Source organism: Bipolaris maydis (genome assembly GCF_028858645.1).
Source record: "Bipolaris maydis strain C4 unplaced genomic scaffold PSV08scaffold_11, whole genome shotgun sequence".
Taxonomy (NCBI): domain Eukaryota; kingdom Fungi; phylum Ascomycota; class Dothideomycetes; order Pleosporales; family Pleosporaceae; genus Bipolaris; species Bipolaris maydis.
In genome coordinates this window covers 812603-837244 of record NW_027093867.1, presented here as the reverse complement: position 1 = coordinate 837244, position 24642 = coordinate 812603, and the positions used below count along the sequence as shown (strand labels likewise).

Sequence of the window (24642 nt, the reverse complement as noted above, 5' to 3'; positions counted from 1 at the left end):
TAGTTTTCTTTCATCCCTTTGCTTGCTCACGGAACTTCCCGTTCAATAAGAAAAGCAAAGAGAATACTCATTGTTTGATATTCACACCGATGTGAGACACAATCCCATTGGACCACGAATGTGTTGCATTACACATAGGTCCCAACGTACTGTGATATGTTTAGATTGGAGAGTGTGCTTTGCAACAGTGGACAGTCATTTTTGTATTGAATCTTCCCTCTCTATTTAAACTTCAAGTACGATAACGATTCATCTCTACACCTTGCGAAGCCGTATTCGACTCTGACCTATCACCATGGCTCCCGCCACTGCCGATAACCTTGCTGTACTAGGATCTGGAGATATTTTGAATCAGAATATTGTTGAAGTGGTTCCCTGCTCACCTTTACAGGAGGGAATACTCCTCAGCCCGTCGTCATATGCTGTATATTGGGTGTGGACCTGCATCCCACTTGTCGGCGCCTGCGTCGATTCCGACAAACTAGAGACTGCCTGGAGAGCAGCCGCGTTAGAGCATTCGATTTACGCAACCATCTTTGCCTCAGACAACACCGGTGAAGGCTTCTTGCAAGTTGTTCTTCGCAATCCAACCTTCTCTATCCAGCAAATCACGACCAAAAATGGAAATATGACCGCCGCTCATGTCCTCGCCATGCGTCCTCGTCCAAAGTGGACCAAAGCCAGTCCGAGGCACACGCTGACCATTTGCACAAACGTGGCTACCGGGCAGGTGGCTTGTCGGTTTGACATATGCCACACGCTTTACGACGTCTATTCGCTGCGCATCCTTCTCAAAGATGTTGTATCTATGTACCATGGCCGGGATATCACAAAGCCAGCACCGTTCGCTGATGTGGTCCGTTACATAGAAAGCAGAACAGAAGACCAGACTAGCGGCTTTTGGTCCGAATATCTAAAGGGATCAAAATCATGTCGTTTCCCAACATTGTCCCTCAACGAGACGTCCAACGCTATACAAGATGAACACGGCGCCATTCGCGTTCCCTCAAAACCATTCGACGCTGCTACAACGTTCTGTTCTAAACATGGAATTACTCGATCCGTCTTCATGCATATCGCCTGGGCCCTAGTCTTGTCTCATTTCAACGGGGGATATGATATGTCCTTTGGATACATGGGTTCGGGTAGGGATGCACCCGTGGATGGAATCGACCATATCTGTGGTCCCATGGCGAACCTGTTGATAAGCAGAGTTGACCTTGCATCTCCGCTTCAGTCCCTGTTGCGAAGTATAGCTCAAAATCTCAAGGAACACCGACGCCATCAGCAAACGTATTTTGCCCCTATTTTCCATAAGCTCGGCCTTGGGGGTGAACCTCTATTCAACACAATGATCAATCTCCTACGAGCGGAAAAGGAAGAGTGTCAAACGGATACTCTGGCTTTTGAAAAGGAAGTTTTGATCAGTCCGCATGAGGTAAAGTCATCAAAACTGTTCGAGATCATATGTGTTATACTGACAATCATTGAAAGTTCGATCTTGTTCTGGAAGGCCACCTTCATCCAGAGACCATTGCAATCACGCTTTACTATCGTCACGGCAACATCTCGCGTGATGTGGCGGAAGAAGCTTGCACTGTTTTGTGCCGGGCTACTGGTTTTCTCATCGAATCGGCAACTCAATCGGATCTAGTGAAAGGTCCTGCTGGTGGCACAGAGAGCCCAGTCTCACTCCCAAAAGGTTTCTGCAAGTATATAACAGGTCATGATTCACCCAACACCAAGGAATTTTGGAGACACTATTTGGATGGCATCGAGAATATGAGTAGCAAGACAGAGCGATACAAGGGCTCGGAGCGTCCAAAACAGTATGAAGTTATTCTTGACACGCCAATTGAGTCAGGGCACGATTTCACTTTGGAATCTCTAGCACAGGTAGCATGGGCAATTTTCTTGACTGAAGAATATGAGTCCAATGAAGTGTTCTTCGGCACAAATTTTGACAGCAACCGATCAAAGCTACGCCATTTTACGGGACTGGAGGAACGGCACGCGACCCTCATGCCGTGCAAGTTCGAAGTGCCTCCACAAGCCACCGTACGAGAACTACTAGAAGGGTTTCAGCGACTAAAAGATCTTCTTGTAGCGAATAAGTCCCCAGGCTTGCATTGGTTAAGGCAGGTCAATCCAGCCGTAGACCGTTTCACCACCGCCATCACTTGCCAAGATGACAGCTTGTGCGACATTGGGTCAATGGAAACAGTTGTTCGTTTGGAATCATGTCCAGGAAATCAGGTGTTACATTTGACATCCTACAAGAACACTCCTCTCCAACGTATAGCTCGTCGCTTCGTTCACATTTTGCGTCAGCTCTGCCGTAAGGATAGCTTGGATATTGCTTGGAGCACATTCGTCGGAATCTGCGAAGAAGATATCGAAGAGATACATTCGTGGAACTCCATAGCATATCCGACGAGTACTCAAACTGTACATGGCCTTTTCGACATTCAGCTACGAAAGCGTCCCGAAGTCATGGCTGTTTGTGCTTGGGATGGAAGCCTCACATATAGTCAATTGGACAAATACTCGACCTTGCTTGCCTTTCATCTCCTGGACCAAGGCATTCAGCCAGGCTCTATTGTGGCTTTATGTTTTGAGAAATCAATGCTCATGCCCATCTCGATGCTAGCTGTGGCGAAGGCTGGGATCACCGGGTTGGGCATCGATCCAGATCAACCTGAGGGTCGTTTAGCACAAGTTGTGACCGAATCTAAAGCGGCAGCGTTATTATGCTCCTTGAGACATCACGAGTTGAGCAGTCGTCTTGGAGCAAAAAAGGCGCTACCACTAGGCCTCGATGATTTATCTTTGATGCAATTAGATGATACGCGGAGTTTACCAACGGTCAAGTCTTCTGATATCTTGTACGCCGTCTTCACCTCAGGCAGTACCGGTAAACCTAAGGGTGTATTGGTGAGCCATGGAAGCTACAGTGCTGCTGCTATCTGCCAACATGAGCCTTTTGGGTTTAGTCAGGAGGCCAGAGTGCTAGATTTCTCCTCGTACGCTTTTGACGCTGCGTGGTTCAATCTGATGCACACAATCACCAGTGGAGGCTGCCTCTGTGTCCCATCAACCGACGATTTACGCAATCACCTTGGAGGCTGCATCCTACAATTCGGTGTCACCTTTGCCTTTCTTACTCCCACAGTTTGCAGAGGAATCGAACGCAAAGCACTAATACACTTGAAGCGACTCTTACTTGGAGGAGAGATGATTGTTCCGTCGGACATTGCTTTGTTTGCTGACAATTGCATCATCACTCTTGTTTACGGGCCATCTGAGTGTACACCCATGACCATGTTCCACAACCCAGAGAATTCTGTAGATATTGCACTTGGCCACGGAATGGGCACCAAGACATGGGTCGTCAATCCAGATAATGTGCACCAGCTATGTCCTATTGGAACGATTGGCGAACTATGCCTTGAGGGACCTCTTCTTGGAGCCGGTTATCTTGAGGATAAACTCAAAACAGAACAAGCTTTCATCAGAGATCTTTCATGGCATCGAGATCCGCAGGCTCAGATCTATCGGACGGGAGATCTGGTAAAGTACATTGGGGATGATCTCGGGACTTTGGTATATGTCCGCCGTAAAGATACGCAGGTGAAGTTGAGAGGGCAACGCGTGGAACTGGGAGAAATTGAACAGCATGTGCATCAAGCCATAATGTTCGGCACGCCAGACCATCTAGAGCAACCAAATTTAAATATAGTTGCTGAGGTTGTCCATGCTGAGGAGACAGAAAACGCCGTGTTGGTAACTTTTGTATCGCTGAGGACCAATGCCAACCAGAGCGAAGCTGACCACCAGAAAACTATCAGGCAATTGACTGTGGGAATTTCTGACCGTCTTGAACAAGTATTACCGTCATACATGGTCCCGACAAGCTATATCCCGCTATCTTCGATCCCAACCACCATTACTGGGAAAACAGACAGGGTGCGTTTGCAGGCGATGGGAGCCCGTTGCTGGCGGAAATTCACGGTCCAGGACAACCATGATGAGATTGAATCAACCGTTTCAAAAAATCCAACAGAAAGAATGCTTCAGAAAGTCTGGTCGGAGGTATTGAACTTGCCTCTCAGAAAAGTATCGACGACGAAAAGATTCACCAGTCTTGGAGGAGACTCTATCACGGCCATGCAGGTGGTCTCTCAATGTCGAAAGCAAGGTGTAGCTCTTACAGTAGCCGACATTCTCTCGGCTCGAACAATATAGAGGCTCTCTCTCCGATGCTGTGTACTACCTTCATCACAACAAAGTTCCCTCCAAGATGACAGCGAGGTCGTAGCCGAAGATGAAAAGGATGGAGAACCCTTTGGGCTATCACCAATCCAACAAAGATACTTTCAGATGTTTCCAGATGGCGAGAATCATTTCAACCAATGCTTCATGCTTGAACTGGTAACAGATGTTTCCCAGCACGATCTACAATAGGCGTTGAGAGCCATCATTGACCGCCACTCTATGCTACGTGCGAGGTACCACAGGTCATCGCAAGGTTTGTGGAGCCAACATATCGCACCCCTGGGACCATGGAATATGATAGAACATGCCGTTTCAAAGCCTTCAGAGGCGTTTAATATGGCAAAAGAGCTGCAGAAGCAGCTGAACATCGTCAACGGTCCAGTCTTCTTAGCGGTCCACTTCACCGTGACGAATCATCGACCTTTGCTATTATTGTCTGCCCATCATCTTGTCATTGATCTTGTGTCATGGCGAGTTATATGGAGAGACTTGGAAGATTTTATCAGGAACAAATGCTTGCTGTCGGCCAGAGGCATTTCATTCCGCAGATGGTGTAAAGAGCAACATCGAGAGTCTTGCAATCTTATGCCCGACACAGTCTTGCCTTTTGCGGTACCACCTTATGATACTTCGTTTTGGGGGTGCGCATCTAAAGATCAAGTGCGAGGCAATGCTATCGATAGTACCATGATACTAGACAGAGACAGCAGTCAGTTGCTCATGGGCCATAGCAATGATACGATGCGGACCGAGCCACTCGACATTATACTTGGCGCTTTGGCACACTCCTTTGGTCAGTCGTTCCCAGAGCATAAGATGCCTACAGTTTTTCTGGAAGGACATGGAAGGGAACCTCTTGGTATTCGGAGAATTGATTGTCGCGACACTGTAGGCTGGTTCACCGTAATTTATCCTCTTCCTCTTCCCACAAAACCAAACGACAACGTGGTCGATGCAGTATGCCTAGCAAAAGACACAAGACGACGTGTTCCTAGTAAGGGACAAGAATACTTTGCAAGTCGTTTCTACAGTGAAACGTGCAGAGATGCGTTCAAAGAGCACGACGCTATCGAAATTCTGGTCAACTTCGCAGGTTCGTACCAGCAACTCGAGAATGATGGCGGTTTATTCAAGCTGGTACCTCCCCCCTCAAACGAGGAAGGCATGGGAACGGTCGCAAAGGGTTCGCCTCGACTTGCTTTGATCGAGCTAGAAATGTTAGTTCGAAACGGTAAACTGGAGCTCACCATGTCCCTCAACAAACACATGCTTCATCGAGACCGTTTGAGCATATGGCAAGGGCGGTTCCTAAAAACTATACGAGATGCAGCAACGGCATTGAACTGCGTCCCAGCCAGAATTACCCGGGCCGATGTTCCTCTACTCTCTCTTTCTGATGCCGCGTTGCGGTACTTCAACGATATACAGCTTCCAGCCATGGCTATATCACCAAAGGACATCATAGATGCTTACCCAGCATCTCCACTCCAGGAAGGCATCTCGCTGAGTGCATATCAAGGCCTTAGCACTTACGATACATTCTGGATCTGGAAATGTCTCCCTCGAAATGGAGAAGAAAAAGTGGATATGGCTCAGCTTGCTGAAGCCTGGCGCTCTGTAGTCCGAAAGCACTCCATCCTCTGTACTGTTATGGTTCCAGATCCGAGCGGAGAAGGGCTCATTCAATTGGTTCTCTCGGAACCCGAGATCAAAGTCATCTGCTTGGAGATCCATGGACAGGATCCCGAAGACGTTCTTTATCAACTCCAACGTCCGCTGTGGACTTCCCAGGGTTCACCACGACATTGCTTCACGGTTTACCAGTCCGGAGTGAAGACTGCTTTTCGTCTGGATATTAACCATGCACTTATCGATGGAGGATCTCTTATGCCTCTGATCCAGGACTTGCGGATGGCTTATAATGGTTTTCACTCTATCGCAGCGCCGCCATTTGGAGAGATGATCAGGTATCTTTCGCAATCGAACCACCAGGAAAAGATTGACTGGTGGGGAAATTATCTGCACAAAACCAAACCATGCGAGGTCCTATCCATATTCAACCAACCAATCAAAGGTATCTCGCATGATAATGAGCGTTTCCGCTACGTCAAAATTCCCCAGAGCGCAACCGTTGGGGTGATTGGTTTTTGCCAGCGATTTGGAATCACGCGATCCGTATTTCTACAAGTAGTATGGGCTATGGTGCTCTCATACCTCACAGACGCACCAGATGTCTGTTTTGGATATCTCACATCTGGAAGAGACGCTCCCATCCAAGATGTGGATCGGATGATTGGCCCGTTGGCAAACATGTTGATTAGCAAAATCCAACTCAACCAGTCTGCTTCAGCAGTACTGCGACAGACTTCGGACGACTCCATTCAGCATCTATTGCACCAACACGTGTCCTTGGCTCAAGTCCAGCATGCCATGGGTCTCTCAGCGGGCCGTCGCTTGTTCAATACGGCGATGACCCTCAGGGAATCTGACCGGTTCGACGAAGACGACGCAAACGGAAAGATTAGCTTCGAATACCACGATCACCAGGACCCACATGAGTTTGATCTCCTTCTCAGTGCACGTGTCAATTCCAATGATCTTGACGTTTCCGTGCAACTGCCACAGGATCTCTTGGACAACGAGACGACAGACAAACTGACGTTTGCACTCACTTCAGCGATCGATGTCTTGATTTCTAGCGAAGTCTCTTATCGCCAGCATGCGCACATTAAGGAAAACGAAGAGACTTTGTTCACTAATTTCAAACGGATAATGACGATTTCAGCTCAAAAAAGAGACCTAGATCTCATATGGTCCTGGAACTGTCCTCTACCCGATTCCATCCAACGATGCGCCCACGACGAGATATACGCGGTTGCGCTTCAAAACTGGAACCAGCCTGCAGTGTGCGCATGGGATGGCGAAATTTCATACGGCGAGCTCGAACAAATGTCCACAAGAGTGGCTAACAATCTTCGCGAACAAGGCATTGGACGCGGCCACATTGTACCCATATGTTTTGAAAAGTCAATGTGGATGCCTGTTGCAGCATTGGGTGTAATGAAAGCTGGAGCGGCAGTCGTCGCTCTTGATATTACATTGCCAGTGCAACGCCTTCAGGTCATCACCAAGCAAGTTCAGAGCGACATTATTTTGGCATCGTTAGCACAAACAGACCTCGCAGGGCGTTTGGGCTTCGCAAAACTTCTTGTCCTTCCGAATCATGATGAACAACCCAAAGAGCCTGCACAGATAGACGGGGCTGTGGCATCATCGCCAGACGACCTCCTGTACATTGTTTTTACATCAGGGAGTACGGGTACTCCAAAAGGAACAATGCTGACACACTCCCATGTCTGCAGTATGCTGCATCACCAACGTGAAATCATTGGCCTCACTTCGGGGCGGCGAGTATACAATTTCGCCTCGTACGCCTTCGACGTAGCCTGGGACGACTTTTTCCACGCGCTAACCAGTGGCGGCTGCCTCTGCATACCCTCTGAAGAAGACCGGAAGAACAATATTGAAACATCCATGGCTATGTTACGCGCTAACTACGTCCATATCACACCTACAATTCTCCGGCATATCGATTGGAGCAAAGCCACAGGCATTTCCGTCGTCAATCTGAGCGGCGAACCAGTTGCGCCTTCCGATCGATCCATCCTCAGCCGCAAGACAAAAGTCGTTAATTTGTACGGCCCGGCTGAGACAAATGTTGTAACCGTTCAGGACCTCGACGAACTGACAACGCAAGAAGTGAGCATTGGCAAGGGTTACGGGGCCTCCACATGGATCGTCGACTTGAAAAACAGCGACATCCTGGCCCCGATTGGCGAGATCGGAGAGCTATGGATCGAAGGACCGCTTTCAGGCCTCGGATATCTCGCAGAAACTACTGAATTTCAAAAGGCGTCGTGGGTCAAGAACCCCATATGGCTCACTCGAGGCACTGAACGGTTTCCGGGCCGTCATGGGCAACTATACCGCACAGGCGACCTTGTTCGATATACCAAAGATGGGTCACTAATCTACTGCGGTCGAGCTGATCGCCAGGTCAAAATCAATGGACAGCGTGTCGAACTTGGTGAGATTGACGTCGCTTTGCAGGCGCTTGTAAAGAGGCTTGGACATGATTGGCACGTGGCTGTCGAGACTGTACAGTCCCTTGAGAGTGACGTCCAAGTCATCATGGCATTTGTTGCTCCCAGAAATGTATGTATTGATGAGAAACAGCTCGAAAATCACATAATGCAAGAAGCAAGCCTGCTCAGGGAGCAGTTACGTTCCGTTTTGCCGCAGTACATGGTTCCGAGAGCATTCGTTCCCTTGGCCGCGCTACCATTGACTGCAACCGGCAAAGTCAACTTGAGGAAGCTACAGGCCCATGGTTCGTCAAAATCGATTCGAGAGTGGGTGTCTGGCGAGAAGTCGTCAATCGAGATATGCCCAGCCGACACAGAGAGCGAAAAGGCAATGGTTCGCGTGTGCAGGGACGTTCTTCAGATGTCAAAGACTACAAGTATCAGTATGAACGACAACTTTTTTCGAATCGGGGGAGACTCAGTTCTCGCTATGCGACTTGTTAGCAAAGCAAGAGACATTGGCTACTCTCTGATAGTCAGGGACATCTTCAAACACCCGGTCATCAGAGACCTTGCAAAAGTGGCTAAGCCGCAGAAGTCTACTACCACCCATGAACTTGAGGTGGCTCCCCCCGTCGCAGACAAGCTGCTCGATGACGCCGAAATGCGAGGCCATGCTGCCTATACTTGCAATGTTACCGACGACCAGATTGTCGACATGTTACCTTGCACGCCGCTACAACGAAACCTGGCGTCCTGGGCCCGGCTTCATCCAAAAGGCCACTTCCGAACCACGCACCAGCTGGAGCTCAAGCAGCACACCGACATCCCAAAATTCAAGCAGTGTTGGGATATGGTGGTAGAACGGAATCCCATTACACGAACTCACATAGTAAACCTACCCAAACTCGGTTACACCCAAGTCATCGTTGACAGGCCCTCCAAATGGATAGACGGCAGCACCCTCGAACAATGCCACAAAGAACTCGCCTCGCGACACACGCTCCAAGGCGAACCACTCGTCAACTTCGCTCTCGCACGCCTAGCAAGTCCTACAAATCAGCAATCTGCATGGTTCCTCTGCGACCTACACTGGGCCGCCTACGACGGCTGGTCCCTCCGGCTCCTCCTCTCAGAAGCACAAAACCTCTATCACGGGCGCCACCCCCATCCGCTCAACGACATGCGTGTGCTAACCAACTCGCTCTGGAGCTGCGAACTCGCAAAAGCCGAGTCGTACTGGCAAAATCAGTTTTCGGGGCTGACGCATGCTGCGCTTGCTTTTCCACAACAACAACAACAACAACCCCTTGTGTGTCGCGAGGACAGCACACTACTACGGCCAGGTGACGACCACGACGCATCCGTTGTGTTGCAGGATTTTGGGTGTCAGGGTACTGGTAGCGGCTTCACGGCTTCGACCTTGATTCGCGCGGCACTCGGCATCGTGCTGGCTCGCCATTTGCAGACCGATCGCGTTGTATTTGGCGCGACGGTGACGGGTCGACAAGGCGCAGCCACTGGGCTGGATCGCATGGCTGGCCCGGCTTTTGTCACCTTGCCCATCTGTATGTCTGTCGACCGGGGCGATCCGGATGTGCTGGGCTTGTTGGAAAAGGTGCAGGCGCAGACGATGGATATGATTCCGTTTGAGCAAACGGATCTCGAGCGGTGGCGGTACCGTATTCCTGGTGCGGATATCGCGTGCGATTTCAGGGTCTTACTTGTAGTCCAGTCGCATATCGCGCAGAATGACGTGCGGAATCATGATCCCGATCTCGAATCTGTCTTTACGGAGGGTTTGAAGGCAGGTAAAGATGCGCTTGTGGAGCTGGGGTGGCGCTCAGGGAGACGGCTCCCGATGTTCGTCGAGTGTCAGATCCAGGAGAATGGCCGTCTGGCCTTACGCTTGCGTATTGACTCGAGAACAGCGGATGAACATGTGTTCATATCCTTATTGCAGGAGTTGAAACAGGAAATGTTGAATTTAAACAACATCGCAACAGGCGCTTTGTAGCCTTGTCCAGTAAAGGGGCGATTTGCACAATACTAAAGAACGACGAAGCTCATTCCGTTCTTGCTCGAGGACAGAAACCCTAGACTTAAAATCTTTTACATTTATAATAATTTTTTACTCTAGATGTCTTGCATTTAGCTTGCTAAGATCTTCCATAGCAATACGCACACTTTACTGCGAGATGCCCAGCTCCTTGTAGAAAGCCTCGGTTTGAGGTTTGCGACCAAGGAATTCCTCAAGGATGTCCATCTCTTCCTTTGAGCCACCGCGTTCAAGGACAGTGTGGCGGTAACGACGACCTTCCTTAGGGTTCATGGGGTCGGACTTGAACACGGTGTAGAACATGTCCGTAGAGTAGACTTGAGAGGAGAGGTAGCCGTAGTATCTATGGTTATCATCAGTATGTCTTGTTCTCCCATATAGCTTGTAAAGACTTACCCAGCGTCGTAGCCACCAATCAAGTGACCAAAGGTAGCCTCTCCATTACCCCAGTGCCAGTCACCCTTCTTGTCACCCTCCAGCGACTCAGGTCCCTTGAGTTGACTGATCTCATATCTCAATTTGTTGTACTTTTCAGTAATGTCCATCTTCTCAAGCTCCTCATGGCTGGCAGGTTCATGGACAGCCATGTCAAAAGTGCCAAAGTGCAACTGCCTCAAGTTGAAGAGGGCGTCATTGACGTGCTTGGTAGAGATCAGGTTGGCAATGAGCGATTGAGGAATCTGCTCCGAAGGCTTTGAGTCCTTGCCAGACGATTCCAAATACGCCTTCTCGTACTCGGGAGAGAGATACGAGTAGTGGTGTGATAGCGAGCGCAGTTGAGAGGGCGTCCAGCACCAGTTCTCCAACATCTGGGATGGAGCCTCGACAAAGTCACGGACGGTGTTGGTGCCGTGGAAGCGTGAGTAGGTTGTGCGAGACACCAGGTCGTGAATACCGTGTCCAAGCTCGTGGAAGAGAGTGACAACTTCATCGTGCTTCAGTAGCGAAGGCTTCTTCTGCGTCGGCTTGGAGAAGTTACAGACGAGGGCTGTGGCAGGGTAGCGTCGCTTGCCGTTTTCGTCAATGTAGCCAGGCTGCAGGTTGAAGTTGGCTGCATGCCCATATTTGCCATCTCGCGGGAAAAGATCAAGGTACAGGTAACCAACGAAACCAGCACCTTCGCCTTCATCGTCCCAAACACTGAAGATTTGTACATCCTCGTGCCAAACAATGTCGGATCCCTTGCCGCCATCCGCAAGCGCAGCCCTATCTTCCTCGCCGACAATCTCGACAAAGACTAGACCGAAGAGCTCCTCGAAGATCTTCAGCATGCCCTGGATTGTTGTTGACAGAGGGAAGTACTCAGCAATGACTTGGTGATCGAGCTGGTAGTCCTTCTCCAACATTAGGCGGTCGTAATACCTGTTATCCCAGAGGTAGTAGTCCTCGGCCAACGGACCAGTTAGTCCATTCTCTTTGGCATCTTGCTTCTTCAGCTCGATCAGCCTCTCAATCTCCTTCTTGCCGCCTGGCGCGAGTCTCTTGCGCAAATCCCCGAGGAATTCGTCGACCGTCTTGGGAGTCTTTGCCATCTTGTCTTCTATCCGGAACTGCGCATGGTTGTCATAGCCAAGGAGACGGGCTCCCTCGTCACGGAGGAGGATTGCTTCCCTGAAGAGCGCCACGTTGTCATCGCATTTGTTCTCGTTGGCGACAAAGACCTTCATTCGTGTCTCTGGATTAGTTGCATATTTGAGAGTAGGGAACAGGTCGGGATACTTGAAGGTGAGGAAGAGTTTGCCCTCATTCTCGCCCTCGCCCTTCTTGAGGCCAGAAAGAACATCTTCGGGAACACCGTGTAGCTCATCGGGTGTGAACCACAATCCTCCGTTCTCCTCATTGAGGTTCTTTTGGAAGGCGATGCCGATTTGACTAAGCCTTTGCTTAATCTCCTTGAACCGATCCCTCTTGGGCCCTACAGGCAAGTTCAGACCATTGCGGATGAAGGACTTGTGGTCCTTCTCCAGCAACCGCTGCGACTCAGGGTCCAGCTTCTCGCCCTTCTTCAGCGCCGCATCAACGAGGTTGAAGACGTCCTCACGCATGGACGACTCGATGCCAAAGTCGTCGAGCATCTGCTCGACCTCGCTCGAGGCGTCACGCAGCTCCTTGTTGGTCGAGACGGCGTTGTAGAAGCCGAGAATATGCGCTTCAATGGCCATTTTGTTGTCATCGCGGGCAATTGGGAGGACTGTGTTGGCAAAGGTAGCACTCTCGGGCTTGACATCGCGGACAATGCTATCTTGGACATTGCGTGACCTTTCAATCTGAGGGGCGCACGTCAGCATCTATCCGGAGCATTGCCTACTGCGGGGACCAAGGCGTTGACGACAACAGCAACAATAACTTCAACAAGACGTACCAATCGCTTGGCATCATCGACCAGGCTCTGCTTGGTAGCAGTGAACTTGGGGGGCAGCTGAGGCGGCGTCTTGTACTGGGCCGGGGCCATGGTGGAGTTTGTGAGGGGACGAAAGGGCTGGGTGTAGAGGGGATTGCGCAAGGGAGGGGGCTTGATGTATTGCAGGATCGAAGGTACACGCCCGCCGAGCCGAATCGAAGCCAGGATGGCGGTGGTGCCAATGAAGAGAGCGACGGCGGCGAGGAACCACTTGATGGGGCGTGAGGAAGCCACGGTGGGCAAGCTAGGAGGGCTTCAGTCTGATTGCTCTTATGCCGGCATGTGGGGAAGCGGGCAGTTGGATGGTGTGCTGTGTTGAACAAGGGTTTTGTACTTGTGAGCACGACAGGCAGTGAAGCTTAAGACGTTAACAACGCATGCAAATAGGCTACGTGACCTCTCCGCCGCGCTCCGGATTCTAGCCGCGTGAAGATCGGCGTCTACCATGGCATGGATGCATCCGCCTCAAGGTTAGCCCCGATTGGCAAGGCGCCATCTCCATACCCATGCTTATGCTGCCGCTCTTGTGCAACATGTTCTGTTGGAACTCCCCCCCTCCCGCCTCTTTGTCACGGGAATAAGCCTTACCGAGACAAGGCGCCATCAGTTTCAATGCCAGCAAGATTTAACATGATTACGCTTTTGATATGCGTTCGTATTATAGTACACAAAAATCATCAGATGCGTAGCAGCCCCCGTAGCCCAGCTACTTCCGCTCTTATCAAGACACGTATACCTCGTTCCGGACATGCACATATAAACATTACTTACATATAAACTGAACAAAAGAAATGTCATTTGCCTTAGTACGTCGTCTTATGCGGCGAAAATGGAGGTGCCAGATGTGGGCTGCCTTTACCATCCGAGCTCAAGCTTTCTGGTATTGTGACGAACGGGCCCCAAGTCGACTCTCTTGCTATCGTCGATCTTTCGTGTATTGTGATGAAACCCACAGACTCTCCCCTATCCAGGCCCTTCTCGTTTGGAAGTGGCCACATCTCCACATCTGGCACTTGGCGTGGACTGTACTCGTCGTCCTTTGGCGGCGTTGGTGGCGGGGCTCCTGGCGGAGTCGCGGAAATCTTCTGCGGCGTGCCGTTCTGTCGCGGCTTCTTTTCCTTGTTGCGGAAGAGAAGACGAAGAAATGGCACAGAGGCTGATATAATGCCACTGTTGGTCTCAACCTGACCCCACAGGAGCAGATCCGCGCCGTATCGCGCAGAGTTGTAAGGAGACGCGGCCCACATGTACATGACCCACATGCGTACTGAAGATGCAACAATGGCCATCAATCCCACGGAAAAGATGCCAATCAGTGCTAGTCTTTTGCCCATTGGTATCCTGAGACTCAGCAGCGTCGGCAGCGGCATCAACAGAATGATAACATCGGTGAGTAGGTTGCACGCCGACGAAAATACCCATAGCGGAACTGGATCCCAGCACACAGCGGGCTCTCTCTTAAGGTTGGGATCGAACTGGGCAAAGTAGTTTGTCGTGGACCAAGCGCTCGCTGGATTCTGGCACTGGAAGATTGCGGCAATGGTTGCGGAAAATGTGTACATCACCACAAACCCCATCGTGCCATACACGACTCGGCGAAAGGTGACGTTGGCAGCAATGGAGCGGTAGAAGAAGAGGATACTAAGCTTAATGAAGCCAAGTCCTATCACGTAGACGAACCGGTAGGCCCACCAGGAGATGAGTACTCCCAGCACGTAGGGCTCGATCTCTGGATATTTGTCCTGAGCGCGTGTGTCAGAATAGTTCTCAGAGGATTTGGTTGTAATTCCTTTCTTACAGGTCTACGGAGGTATGAGGGTCGATAGCCACTGCTTGTCACATCTTGGTAGTAGTTGATTGTGAAAGTTCCCCATGCAATGACCTAGTCAATTTTGTCAGCACTGGCCTTGAGCTTGGCATTGGTAAAACCTTACCAGAGAGACCAACATGAGATGGTCGCTTGCGGTGAGAGATCCGACAAGAAAGTACCTGCAGTAATATCTGTAGTGGCTGATTAGGATTTGGACCACAGCTGTCATTGTCACATCAACTCACCGGAGCCCCACGACGATTGTTGATATTGTTGTCAGAACTCCCCCCACGATAACCACAACGAATCCTGGGCGTAAATACATCTTTGTCTAGCCCTGCTCGCTTCTCCCTGGAAATAGGAGTTGATTGTGGTCGACGCCAAGTCGAGAATGGCGACGGTAGAGATGTGCGCCGAGAGAACAGTATGATGAGAACAAACAACGAGCATGAACACGTTGGCTACCAGACGCGATCTATAGGGGGCGAGCCCCAAGATTTAGGGTTCCCCGGGTTCTCCACCAGCGGGAGATACTGCTCCGTAAAGCGTTTCGTGACCCTTGCGTGTGCCGACCAAGTAAGACTATCAACACAACTGTGGAAATGGTGCTAGCGGAACGGAAGGCATGGCTCGACGCGCAGCGATCCACATTTGTGCCTGACGCGATATGATAGGCTCGTGCTGCCGCTAGGAGGTCGGAAAAACGTGGAGGGCTGGGCTTAGAAACCGGTATATTATTAACCAGCTCGTACTGCCATAAGATAGGCCCGGGGCCTGACAGTATTGGAATTGTATACTACGCTAGAGGCAAAAACAAAGTGGGCTTCCGTGTGGTCCCCGACAAAGGGTGTAGGGTCACAAAACGGGGGCCATTTCCAGACTGGGGTACAAAACTGATGCACTGCCAACGTCCCAAACGTCTGCTAGCTACAACCGGACTAGACAACGGTCTCGAGTGGATGTATCCGGGTATGTAACAGGGAGCCTGCATGAACTGATAGACTCGGCAACGGGACAGTCGACTGGCATCAACGTTGCGCTCGAGATGTTTGAGATGGATGAGGCTGAAACCTGCGTTGCACGCGGTTGAATGACCAACGATCTGAGGCGCAACTTGACTGACCTTGTTACAAGCAGCACTGCGGGCTCAGCCCATGAATCGCGTCGGGACATACTTATACATAGCTAAGAGACGCCTCGCCGACGGCCTTGACAATCAAGGTAAGTACTTAGCTAGAGAACGCCATGTGTACGTGCAAGCGGCAGAGTCTGGCATGGAAAGGACCTTTGTTTAATTGATCTCATCAAAACATCGTAACGTGATGCAGACTTTGACCGAACAAGTTACTGGGCGTGGGGTCGCCTAGAGTTGGGCCGAAATTGGGTGTAACTACCATCGTCGTCGCAGTTGCTTGGACAGGTTGCTTGGACAGGAATGCGGAGGAGCCGAGGTCCAGATCGAGGGCGGATGGTGACGTCAAGTGCCCACGATCGCTGTAGGGCGCAAGGCACAGGGCGAGACTGCGGACAGGATATGCGTGTAGCGGAGGTGTACATGAACATGTACATATGCACATGGCAGGTCGTATAATGTGGCTGCAAGGCAAGCCACTAACGACTTAGTGCTAGCTGTGTGCATGGTGAGTGAGAATGACTCACTATACTGCCGTCTGGTTGGACAGCCATGTGGGGCCGAATCTACCTACCATGCAGCTGCAGCGAAGCATTGCCGAATGCCTGGCTGCAGACAAGAGCGAAGCCTCACACAGCAAGCATACGTCTAGTACGTAACAGGAGAATTCAGTGCACATGTCTGAGTGCGCCACTGAAGCTCGCATGTCAGAGGAAATGCCTCGCATCAGGGCGTAAGCCTTGCATGTTCCATGGCTGCCTCCCCAACTTGCCTAGACTCATCGTCATCGTCAACCATGCCCTTGCGCATCTTCCTCGTCAGCATGAGTGAATATGATGCTGGCAAGCACTATTGCCCCAAAGACTGCCGCCAGTATAAGTCTTTGCAATCATTCGTAGAAAAAGAATTGAATTGTATTGCATGCACATAGACACGTTACAAAAGTCCACGAACCGACCATGTCCTACCCGTAAGGTCAGAACCCACCCCTTTTGCCCATCTGCCCATGCGCCGTTACTTTTGCGCACGGAGAAGAGCACGGAGAGTTTCCACCTCGCCTTCAAGCCTGGCGTTGCGGACTTTGAGTTCGTCCCGTTCGGCCTTGATCTCTTTCAGTTCAGCTTCCAGAGTACTCATTTGATCAACCCGCTTTTGGCGGTAACGACGGGCAGCAAGCGTGTTAGCTTTTCGCTTCTCAATCCGCGAAGCAGCCTCTTGTACCACGGGACTGCTCTTAGTAGACGACGTCTTGGATGAAGAAACGTGCTCAGGAGATGACGAGCTCCGATCCTTGCGGCTTGTCCAAGACGAACCAGACTGAGAGTCGTCTATACAAATTAGACACTGATCACTGAATGCGTCGTAGAGCAATTCTTACCTCTGGTCATGTGCGCTGCCGCATCCATGTTGTTGGAAAGTTTCATGCTTTGAGCCATAGCAAGTGTATCAATAGTATCTCCAGTAGTAGAAAGCGAACCATGGCCTTGGGGAAACAGTTGGAAATCATGGCCAAGATACGGCGAATTGCCAGTAGGGAAGAGGTTGAAGTCAGCAGTGGGGTAAAGAGAGGCGTCCGGTACGATAAGGTTGCCAGTCGAGGCCGAAGAGGTGGCCAGAAGGGAAGTGTCGATCAAATGATTGTTGTCTTGAGGACCGGAATAAGAAGGCCCAAGTTGCCAATCAGCAGACTGTAGTCCATGGAGGCTTGATGGCAACAGTGAATCTAGAGGGTTGCCAGAACAGGCGGAAGGGTCGGACAATGCCGAACTGCATGATGACAGAGGTATATTGCATGTCGAGATGTTGTAGTGCGGGTCCTGGTCCCCGCTGGTGAAATCGAAGAATTCGTCAAATGAAATTGGAAACTATCGGAGGGCGCCCAACACGGGGTGATGAGCGCGAAGTTTGTTGAGGAGCAGGATAGAAGGGCGGGGTGGCTTCTCTTTATATCTACGAGGGATCACACACCCCCGACGGCTGACGGGGCGATCCCAACCATGGGCGCTGGGCGCGCTAGCTGCAGACCCCCGTCGCATTTTCCAGCTGCAACTTTGCTGCGCCCATTTGTCGGCAAGCACAGCCCACACCAACGCCATGCCGACGATGCCCTCTGCACGACTGCTACGACCCGGTTTGGCGTCGACGCCATCCGACGCCCTGCTCGCCTTTCTCGTCCCCTCGGCCCAATGCGCGCACAATGGCTCCAGGGCCTGCTTTTCGACGTCACCACAATGGTGGAAGAGGGACAACAACAAAATCAGAGGCGTGTCTGCAGTGAGGGCGACTGCCCTGCGGCCACGGCAAACACTGTCCGTCAGGCAAAAAGATTTTGAGAAGCAACAGTTGCCAAAGCCGGTGCCAATCGAACACAAAGTTACTGGCACCCCAGACCATGGACTGTGGGGATTCTTCAAGGACCAAAAGCTGCTGCAGACACCAGTGGACGAGCAGAGGCATGGTATGCAGCAGTCGGCTTCATGGCGAGTGAGGCGGTAGCTGACGGGGACACAGGCAGAGCGTGGACTGTCGGCGAGCTGCGTAGTCGAGATTGGGACGCCCTCCACCAGCTGTGGTGGGTATGCGTCAAGGAGCGGAATCGCCTTGCGACAGAGAAGATTGAGCGGAAGCGCCTCAATGCCGGCTATGGTGACTACGAGAACCACGGGCGCGACAAGACAGTGCAGGAAACGATGAAGGCAATCTTGGACACGCTGGCTGAGAGGCACCAGGCGTACCAAGAGGCATATGCTCTGGCACAGCGTGATCCGGATATTGATTTGTCAAGGACGGATGGCCCACAGTACACACAACCACCATATGTGAGTTTTGCTCCTGGCCACAATCCAGTGCATGGTGCTGACACTCTCTCCAGGACCCACTAGAAGCTGACGATGCACCATACGAGGCTCAAGCTGCCTCAACGAGCGAGGAGCCTGGAAGGGACAAGACGATAGCAGAGTCGAGATGAATGCTGCACGTTTGAAGAAGGCCCGGATGTCCTTGTTGCTGCAAAGTTTACTGAGCTAGCGTGCACTCGGACGAGTTCTGCACATCTATTTGGCATGCTGGGAACAACGATGGTACATATATGCGACTACAGTCAGTACGGGGTATATGTAAGATCCTCGGGCGGCGATGAACAAGGGTTCACGGTGCACATGTACAAATAAAGGCCTGTCCAGCAGTCAAGGCAGCCTGGTTATTCTGCATTTGGTCTTGCATGGTGTCAGATAGTGAACAGCACTAGCGTAGCATATGCCAAACGCGTTGAGTTATGAAAGTAGTGCTAGCACAAACAACTCGACCAGATTGGCGAGGCGCTTCCCAAAGAGCTCCAACCCCACATCCACCTCACCGCCCTCAGTCGACCTACCCACGCGCCTTCTAGTGGACTTCTTCTACTGCAGTCTGCAAACCACCCCTATCCTCACAACTCTCCTCATTCAGCCATGGAAGAAATTGCTCCAGAATACGACGTCGTGGTCCTGGGAACAGGTGCGTTGCCATTCCCCATTACCCCGCCTACGCGACACGCAGGCCAACGCAGCTAACCATTTCACAGGTCTCACCGAATGTGTGCTTTCAGGGTAACACAAGCACCCCGACCAAAAGCAAAAACCGGACATGGGCTGACGATATCCTTGCAGTGTGCTTAGTGTAAAGGGCAAGAAGGTGCTCCACATTGATCGCAATGACCACTACGGAGGGTGCGTGGCGCTGATGGACGCTGTTGAGGGGAACTAAAGCTGACACCACACAGTGAGGCAGCATCGCTGAACATCGAGGCAGTACGTATTCAAGGACAACAACCATCACTCGACTCACTGACACTTCGTGTAGCTCTTCAAGCGATATGGCCAGACCGAGGGCGAGCCATGGAAGAAGTATGGCCGCGTCAACGACTGGAACATCGATCTCGTTCCTAAGCTTCTCATGGCCAACGGCGAACTGACCAACATCCTCGTTTCCACCGATGTCACCAAATACCTCGACTTCAAGCAAATTGCTGGCAGCTATGTTCAGCAGGGCAACGGCTCCAAGGCGACCATTGCCAAGGTCCCCTCAGACGCCGGTGAGGCTCTTCGATCGCCCCTTATGGGTCTTTTCGAGAAGCGCCGAGCGAGGAACTTCCTCGAGTGGGTTGGCGGCTACAAGGAGGATGATCCAGCCACACACAAGGGTATGACTCTCTGTAGACCAAATGTTTTTTTAGAGCAGGGTGACTGATACACAATAGGCATGGACGTCAAGAACAGCACCATGAAGGACATTTATGACAAATTTGGTCTTGAGCCCTCTACTCGCGATTTCGTTGGCCACTCTATGGCTCTTTACCCAACCGACGACTACATCGAGCAGAAGGGTGCAGCAGAAGATGCCATCCAGCGCATCAGGCTGTATGTAAACTCCATGGCACGCTATGGAAAGTCGCCATACATCTACCCCCTGTATGGTCTCGGAGAACTTCCTCAGGGCTTCGCTCGTCTGTCTGCCATTTATGGTGGCACCTACATGCTCAACACCGATGTAGATGAGTTCATCTACGAGGGCGGCAAGGTTGTTGGCATAAAGGCCACCATGAAGGAGAAGGACGTTCCTGGCGACGGCATGAAGTTTGAGACCAAGGCAGGCAAGATCCTCGCAGACCCTTCATACTTCCCCAGCAAGGCCCGTGTTACCGGACACCTGCTCAAGGCTATTTGCATTCTCAACCACCCCGTTCCCAACACATCAGATGCCGATTCCCTGCAGTTGATTATTCCCCAGTCCCAGGTCGGACGCAAGCATGGTATGTGAAGAACAATCGGCTTGAAGAAGAATGCTAATACCTCTTCTAGATATCTATGTTGCCGTCGTTTCATCTGCACACAACGTCTGCCCCAAGGGATACTACATTGCCATTGTTTCCACTATTGCTGAGGGCGACAGCAACCACCACCTTGAGCTTCAGCCGGGTCTCGACCGTCTTGGATCAATTGAGGAGAAGTTTATGGGACCAGCTATCCCGCTCTACGAGCCAATTGAGAGTGGTGCTAATGACAACATCTTCTTGTCAAAGAGCTACGATGCCACCAGCCACTTTGAGACAACGACTGGTAAGACGCGTTACTTCGACACGATTCAACGGTGCTAACATGGTACTAGATGACATCAAGGATATCTACAAGCGCGCAGAAGGCCAGGAGCTCGTTGTTGAGGGCCTTAGGGAAGGTGCAAACTTCAACGTCGAAGAATAGACAAGAGGCTTGGTGTATGATGGATAAATGCCCATACAAGCAGCAATCAGTCGCTTTGCCAGATACTTTGAGGTTTTTCTGTGGCAGGTTTGGTAGCAATGACATGCATTCATAACAATCAAGTTATCCGTACCAAGAGAGATGCAGTCGCTTGTGCGGAGCTCAAGCTCGGTATTTCCTATTTGGGCGACGCAGTACCAACCTTGATGTTCCGTTGATCACACATGCCACGGGGGACTACAGTAGACTAGTTGATTGACGAATAATGTCCACGGTGTGAAATGCGTGTTTGACTTGTCTGACAGTAGGAACGAGGGGCAACGTGGGTCTGTCTCCTTAACATAACGACGTACGTAAACTCTTGGCAGGGACAACATCGTAGAGCGTAAACCATCTGAGTACTGAGTACCGGGTCGCGTCGCAACAAAACGTGTCCTTGAGGCGCGCCTCTTTCTTTCTCTACACTCATTCACAATGTCGCAATTCAGGCGGTATGCGTTTCTGCTTATCGCGGTAGTGTTCCATTTGACGTACATATATTCTTGCTTCTCAATTTACTTTGTCAGCCCTATTGTTCATGGCATGCGCGAACACCGCGTGGAGACGCAAGAAGCTCCCGCAAAGCGATTGGTACTCTTTGTTGGTAAGATACGCCGTATTTATGCAACAGTTGGCAGGCTAACCATATTCCAGGCGATGGTCTCCGCGCAGACAAAGCATTTCAATCGTTTCCTAACCCGGACCCCAATCCGCCGACCGCTCTCGCAGACGACGTAGACACCCCTCGTCCCCTCGCTCCGTTCCTTCGCTCTCGCGTTTTAGAAAAAGGCACTTTTGGTGTCTCTCATACTCGCGTCCCCACAGAATCGCGTCCCGGGCATGTTGCGCTCATTGCAGGCTTGTATGAGGATGTTTCTGCTGTCACAACGGGATGGAAGCTCAACCCAGTCAACTTCGACAGCGTCTTCAACCGAAGTAGACATACATGGAGCTGGGGCAGTCCCGATATTCTTCCCATGTTCGAAGCGGGAGCAGTCCCAGGAAGAGTGGATGCATACTGTTATGCCGCTGAGGACGAGGATTCGTCAAAAGACGCCTGGGCACTGGACGAGTGGGTCTTTGAGCGTGTTGAGAAGCTCTTTGCTGACGCAAAAACAAATGCGACGTTGGATGCTGAGCTACGAAAAGAGAAGAATGTATTCTTCTTGCACCTGCTAGGACTTGACACGACGGGCCACATACACAGACCGTACTCATGGCAGTACCTACACAATCTACAGATTGTAGACCGAGGGGTGCAGAGAATCACACAACTTATTGAAGATTTCTATGCCGACGACAAGACAGCCTTCATCTTCACGGCCGATCACGGCATGAGCGATTGGGGTAGTCATGGCGATGGACATCCGGATAATACACGCACACCTCTGGTTACATGGGGTGCTGGTATTGCACCGCCGGTGAGAAACACATCAGGTATTGCCAGAGGGCACACCGAGTTCTCGTCTGACTGGAATTTGGATGAAATCGAACGGCATGACGTTGACCAGGCTGATGTCGCAGCCTTGATGGCGTATCTTGTTGGACTCGACTTCCCAACCAACTCTGTTGGAGTTTTGCCTCTTTCTTACCTTGACACGGATATGAAGTCCAAGGCTGAAGCGCTCCTTATCAATGCCAAAGAAATTCTGGAAATGTATCATGTCAAGGAGGAGGTGAAGAAGTCTACTACTCTAAAGTACAAGCCCTTTTCTGGCCTTGGCGACGAAGCGCACTCAGTTGAGCATCGCGTGTCAGAGATACAGGCGGTGATAGACCAAGGTAATGCTGAGCAGGCTATTCGCCAGACATACGATCTGATTGACCTTGGCCTCGAGGGTCTGCGCTATCTGCAGACGTACGACTGGTTGTTCCTGAGAACACTGGTAACGGCTGGCTATGTTGGCTGGATGGTCTTTGCTGTTACTACAGTGATTCACCTTCACGTTCTGACAGAGGAGGTACCGACACAGCGGACCATCCCGAGCATGGTAGTATTCTCCTCGGTGCTCGTTGCACTCTATGGCATTCTGTTGAAGCAGCAATCACCCATTGTCTATTACGCATATGCATTCTTTCCAGTCTTGTTCTGGGAGGAAATATATGCCCAGAGATTGTCACTTGTCAAAGGAAGCAAGATCTTGTTGGGCCATCTCAACTCTGGTGCTGATGTGGCGAAGCTTGTGCTGGGGACATTGGGATTCTTCGGTCTGCTTGAGGCTCTCGTAAGTGAAATAGTTGGTGACACCGAGCACTTTGTACTGACTTGGAATAGGTCCAAAGTTATTTCGTTCGGGAGATTTACACGGGCTGCTATCTGCTGGCAACATGCTGGCCAGCAATCTACGGTCAAGACTTTATGCGTAAGAACATGGCAACAGTTGCGGCATGGGTGGTGTCATGTATAGCCATGAGTGCTTTCACATTGCTGCCTGCAATCAAGGCAGAGGATGTGCGCTTGATGTATGTGGAACAACCTTGCTCGGTCTTGTTCGGCTGCTGACATGCATAGTCTACTCGGGGGAGTATTGATGTTCGCGGTGGGTGCACTCTACCTGCTCTTCGAAAGGAACTTGGTTGCAGGCTCCAAATCAGAGTCTGAACTTGCATCTCATGAGCTTAACAACAAATCGCGCATCATCCTCGGCGTCCAACTCGGCCTTGTCTTGCTTTCCATGATTGTCACCAAGAGCAGCATCAGCTACCTACAAGCGCGTGAGGGAATACCTTACGGCGTGCTTACCATGGGACGAGCGACGCTTGCGGCCTCTCTTTTTGTCCCGCAGCTGCATGGTCTATACCCCAATAGCCACTACGTGCACCGCCTCGTCGTCATCTTCCTCCAGTTTGCGCCGACATTCATCATCCTGTCCATCTCGTATGAAGGACTCTTCTACTTTGCCTTTTGCATGTGTCTGTTCAGCTGGATGAGCCTTGAGCATCAAGTCCACCTGCACAGCACAGGCAATCCATCAACAGCGGTCACGGCATCTGATCCGGCCAAGCCAACCAAGGACGCAGCTGTCGAGCGCCTCGAGTCTGTCCAAAAGGGAGAGTACAGGCCATTGACACTCGCCGACGCACGCACAGCTCTCTTCTTCATCTTCTTCATTCAGTCAGCATTTTTCAGCGCATCCAACATTGCGTCAGTATCGTCGTTTTCTCTGGAGGCCGTGTACCGGTTGATACCCATTTTCGATCCCTTTTCTCAGGGAGCGCTGCTCATGCTCAAGCTAATGGCTCCGTTTGCGGTGCTGTCGGCAAATTTCGGATTGTTGAACCGTGGGCTGGGCGTGGCGCCTTCTGCGCTCTTCATGGTAGTCATGGCAGTTAGCGATGTCATGACGTTGAGTTTCTTCTACATGGTCAAGGACGAGGGCAGCTGGCTGGACATTGGGACTACGATTAGCCACTTTGTGATTGCTAGTCTGCTTGGCGTGTTTGTGTCTGGACTGGAGATTTATAGCGAGTGGACGATCCGGGGCGTAGAGTTTGGGGGGAAGAAAGCGGGGGGGGCTAAGGTCAAGGGGAAGGCGGCGTAGTCGGTGCCGTGGTACGGTTTGTATGCAGAGAGCGGGCAGAAGCAACGGGGCGCCAGACACCG

The 24642-nt window shown here is 51.2% G+C and overlaps 4 protein-coding genes across 4 annotated transcripts; 2 read left to right on the top strand and 2 right to left on the bottom strand.

Moving 5' to 3' along the window:
- Positions 1-295: 295 nt before the first annotated feature.
- On the top strand, positions 296-10377 carry PSV08DRAFT_354093 (uncharacterized protein; the record flags this gene model as incomplete). Its single annotated transcript, XM_014220763.1, has 3 exons — positions 296-1438; positions 1495-3966; positions 4465-10377. 3 exons carry the CDS (start codon positions 296-298, stop codon positions 10375-10377), a joined length of 9528 nt encoding a protein of 3175 aa, XP_014076238.1.
- Positions 10378-10548: 171 nt separating this feature from the next.
- PSV08DRAFT_184820 (uncharacterized protein) lies at positions 10549-14859 on the bottom strand (the record flags this gene model as incomplete). Its single annotated transcript, XM_014220761.2, has 6 exons — positions 10549-10762; positions 10816-12686; positions 12782-13064; positions 13631-14562; positions 14619-14702; positions 14755-14859. 6 exons carry the CDS (start codon positions 14857-14859, stop codon positions 10549-10551), a joined length of 3489 nt encoding a protein of 1162 aa, XP_014076236.2.
- A 1797-nt stretch (positions 14860-16656) lies between these two features.
- PSV08DRAFT_318803 (uncharacterized protein) lies at positions 16657-17387 on the bottom strand (the record flags this gene model as incomplete). The annotated part of the gene is made up of 2 exons (XM_014220760.2): positions 16657-17090; positions 17141-17387. Coding segments are annotated over 2 exons (561 nt in total), but the record flags the coding sequence as incomplete, so codon positions are not given.
- A 469-nt stretch (positions 17388-17856) lies between these two features.
- Positions 17857-24580, top strand: PSV08DRAFT_184905 (gpi ethanolamine phosphate transferase 1; the record flags this gene model as incomplete). Its single annotated transcript, XM_014220758.2, has 17 exons — positions 17857-18220; positions 18274-18581; positions 18635-18720; position 19010; positions 19053-19125; positions 19210-19257; positions 19325-19349; positions 19410-19469; positions 19523-19550; positions 19603-19942; positions 20000-20551; positions 20601-20858; positions 20908-20987; positions 21441-21642; positions 21693-23263; positions 23314-23501; positions 23551-24580. 17 exons carry the CDS (start codon positions 17857-17859, stop codon positions 24578-24580), a joined length of 5214 nt encoding a protein of 1737 aa, XP_014076233.2.
- Between the last annotated feature and the right edge of the window lie 62 nt (positions 24581-24642).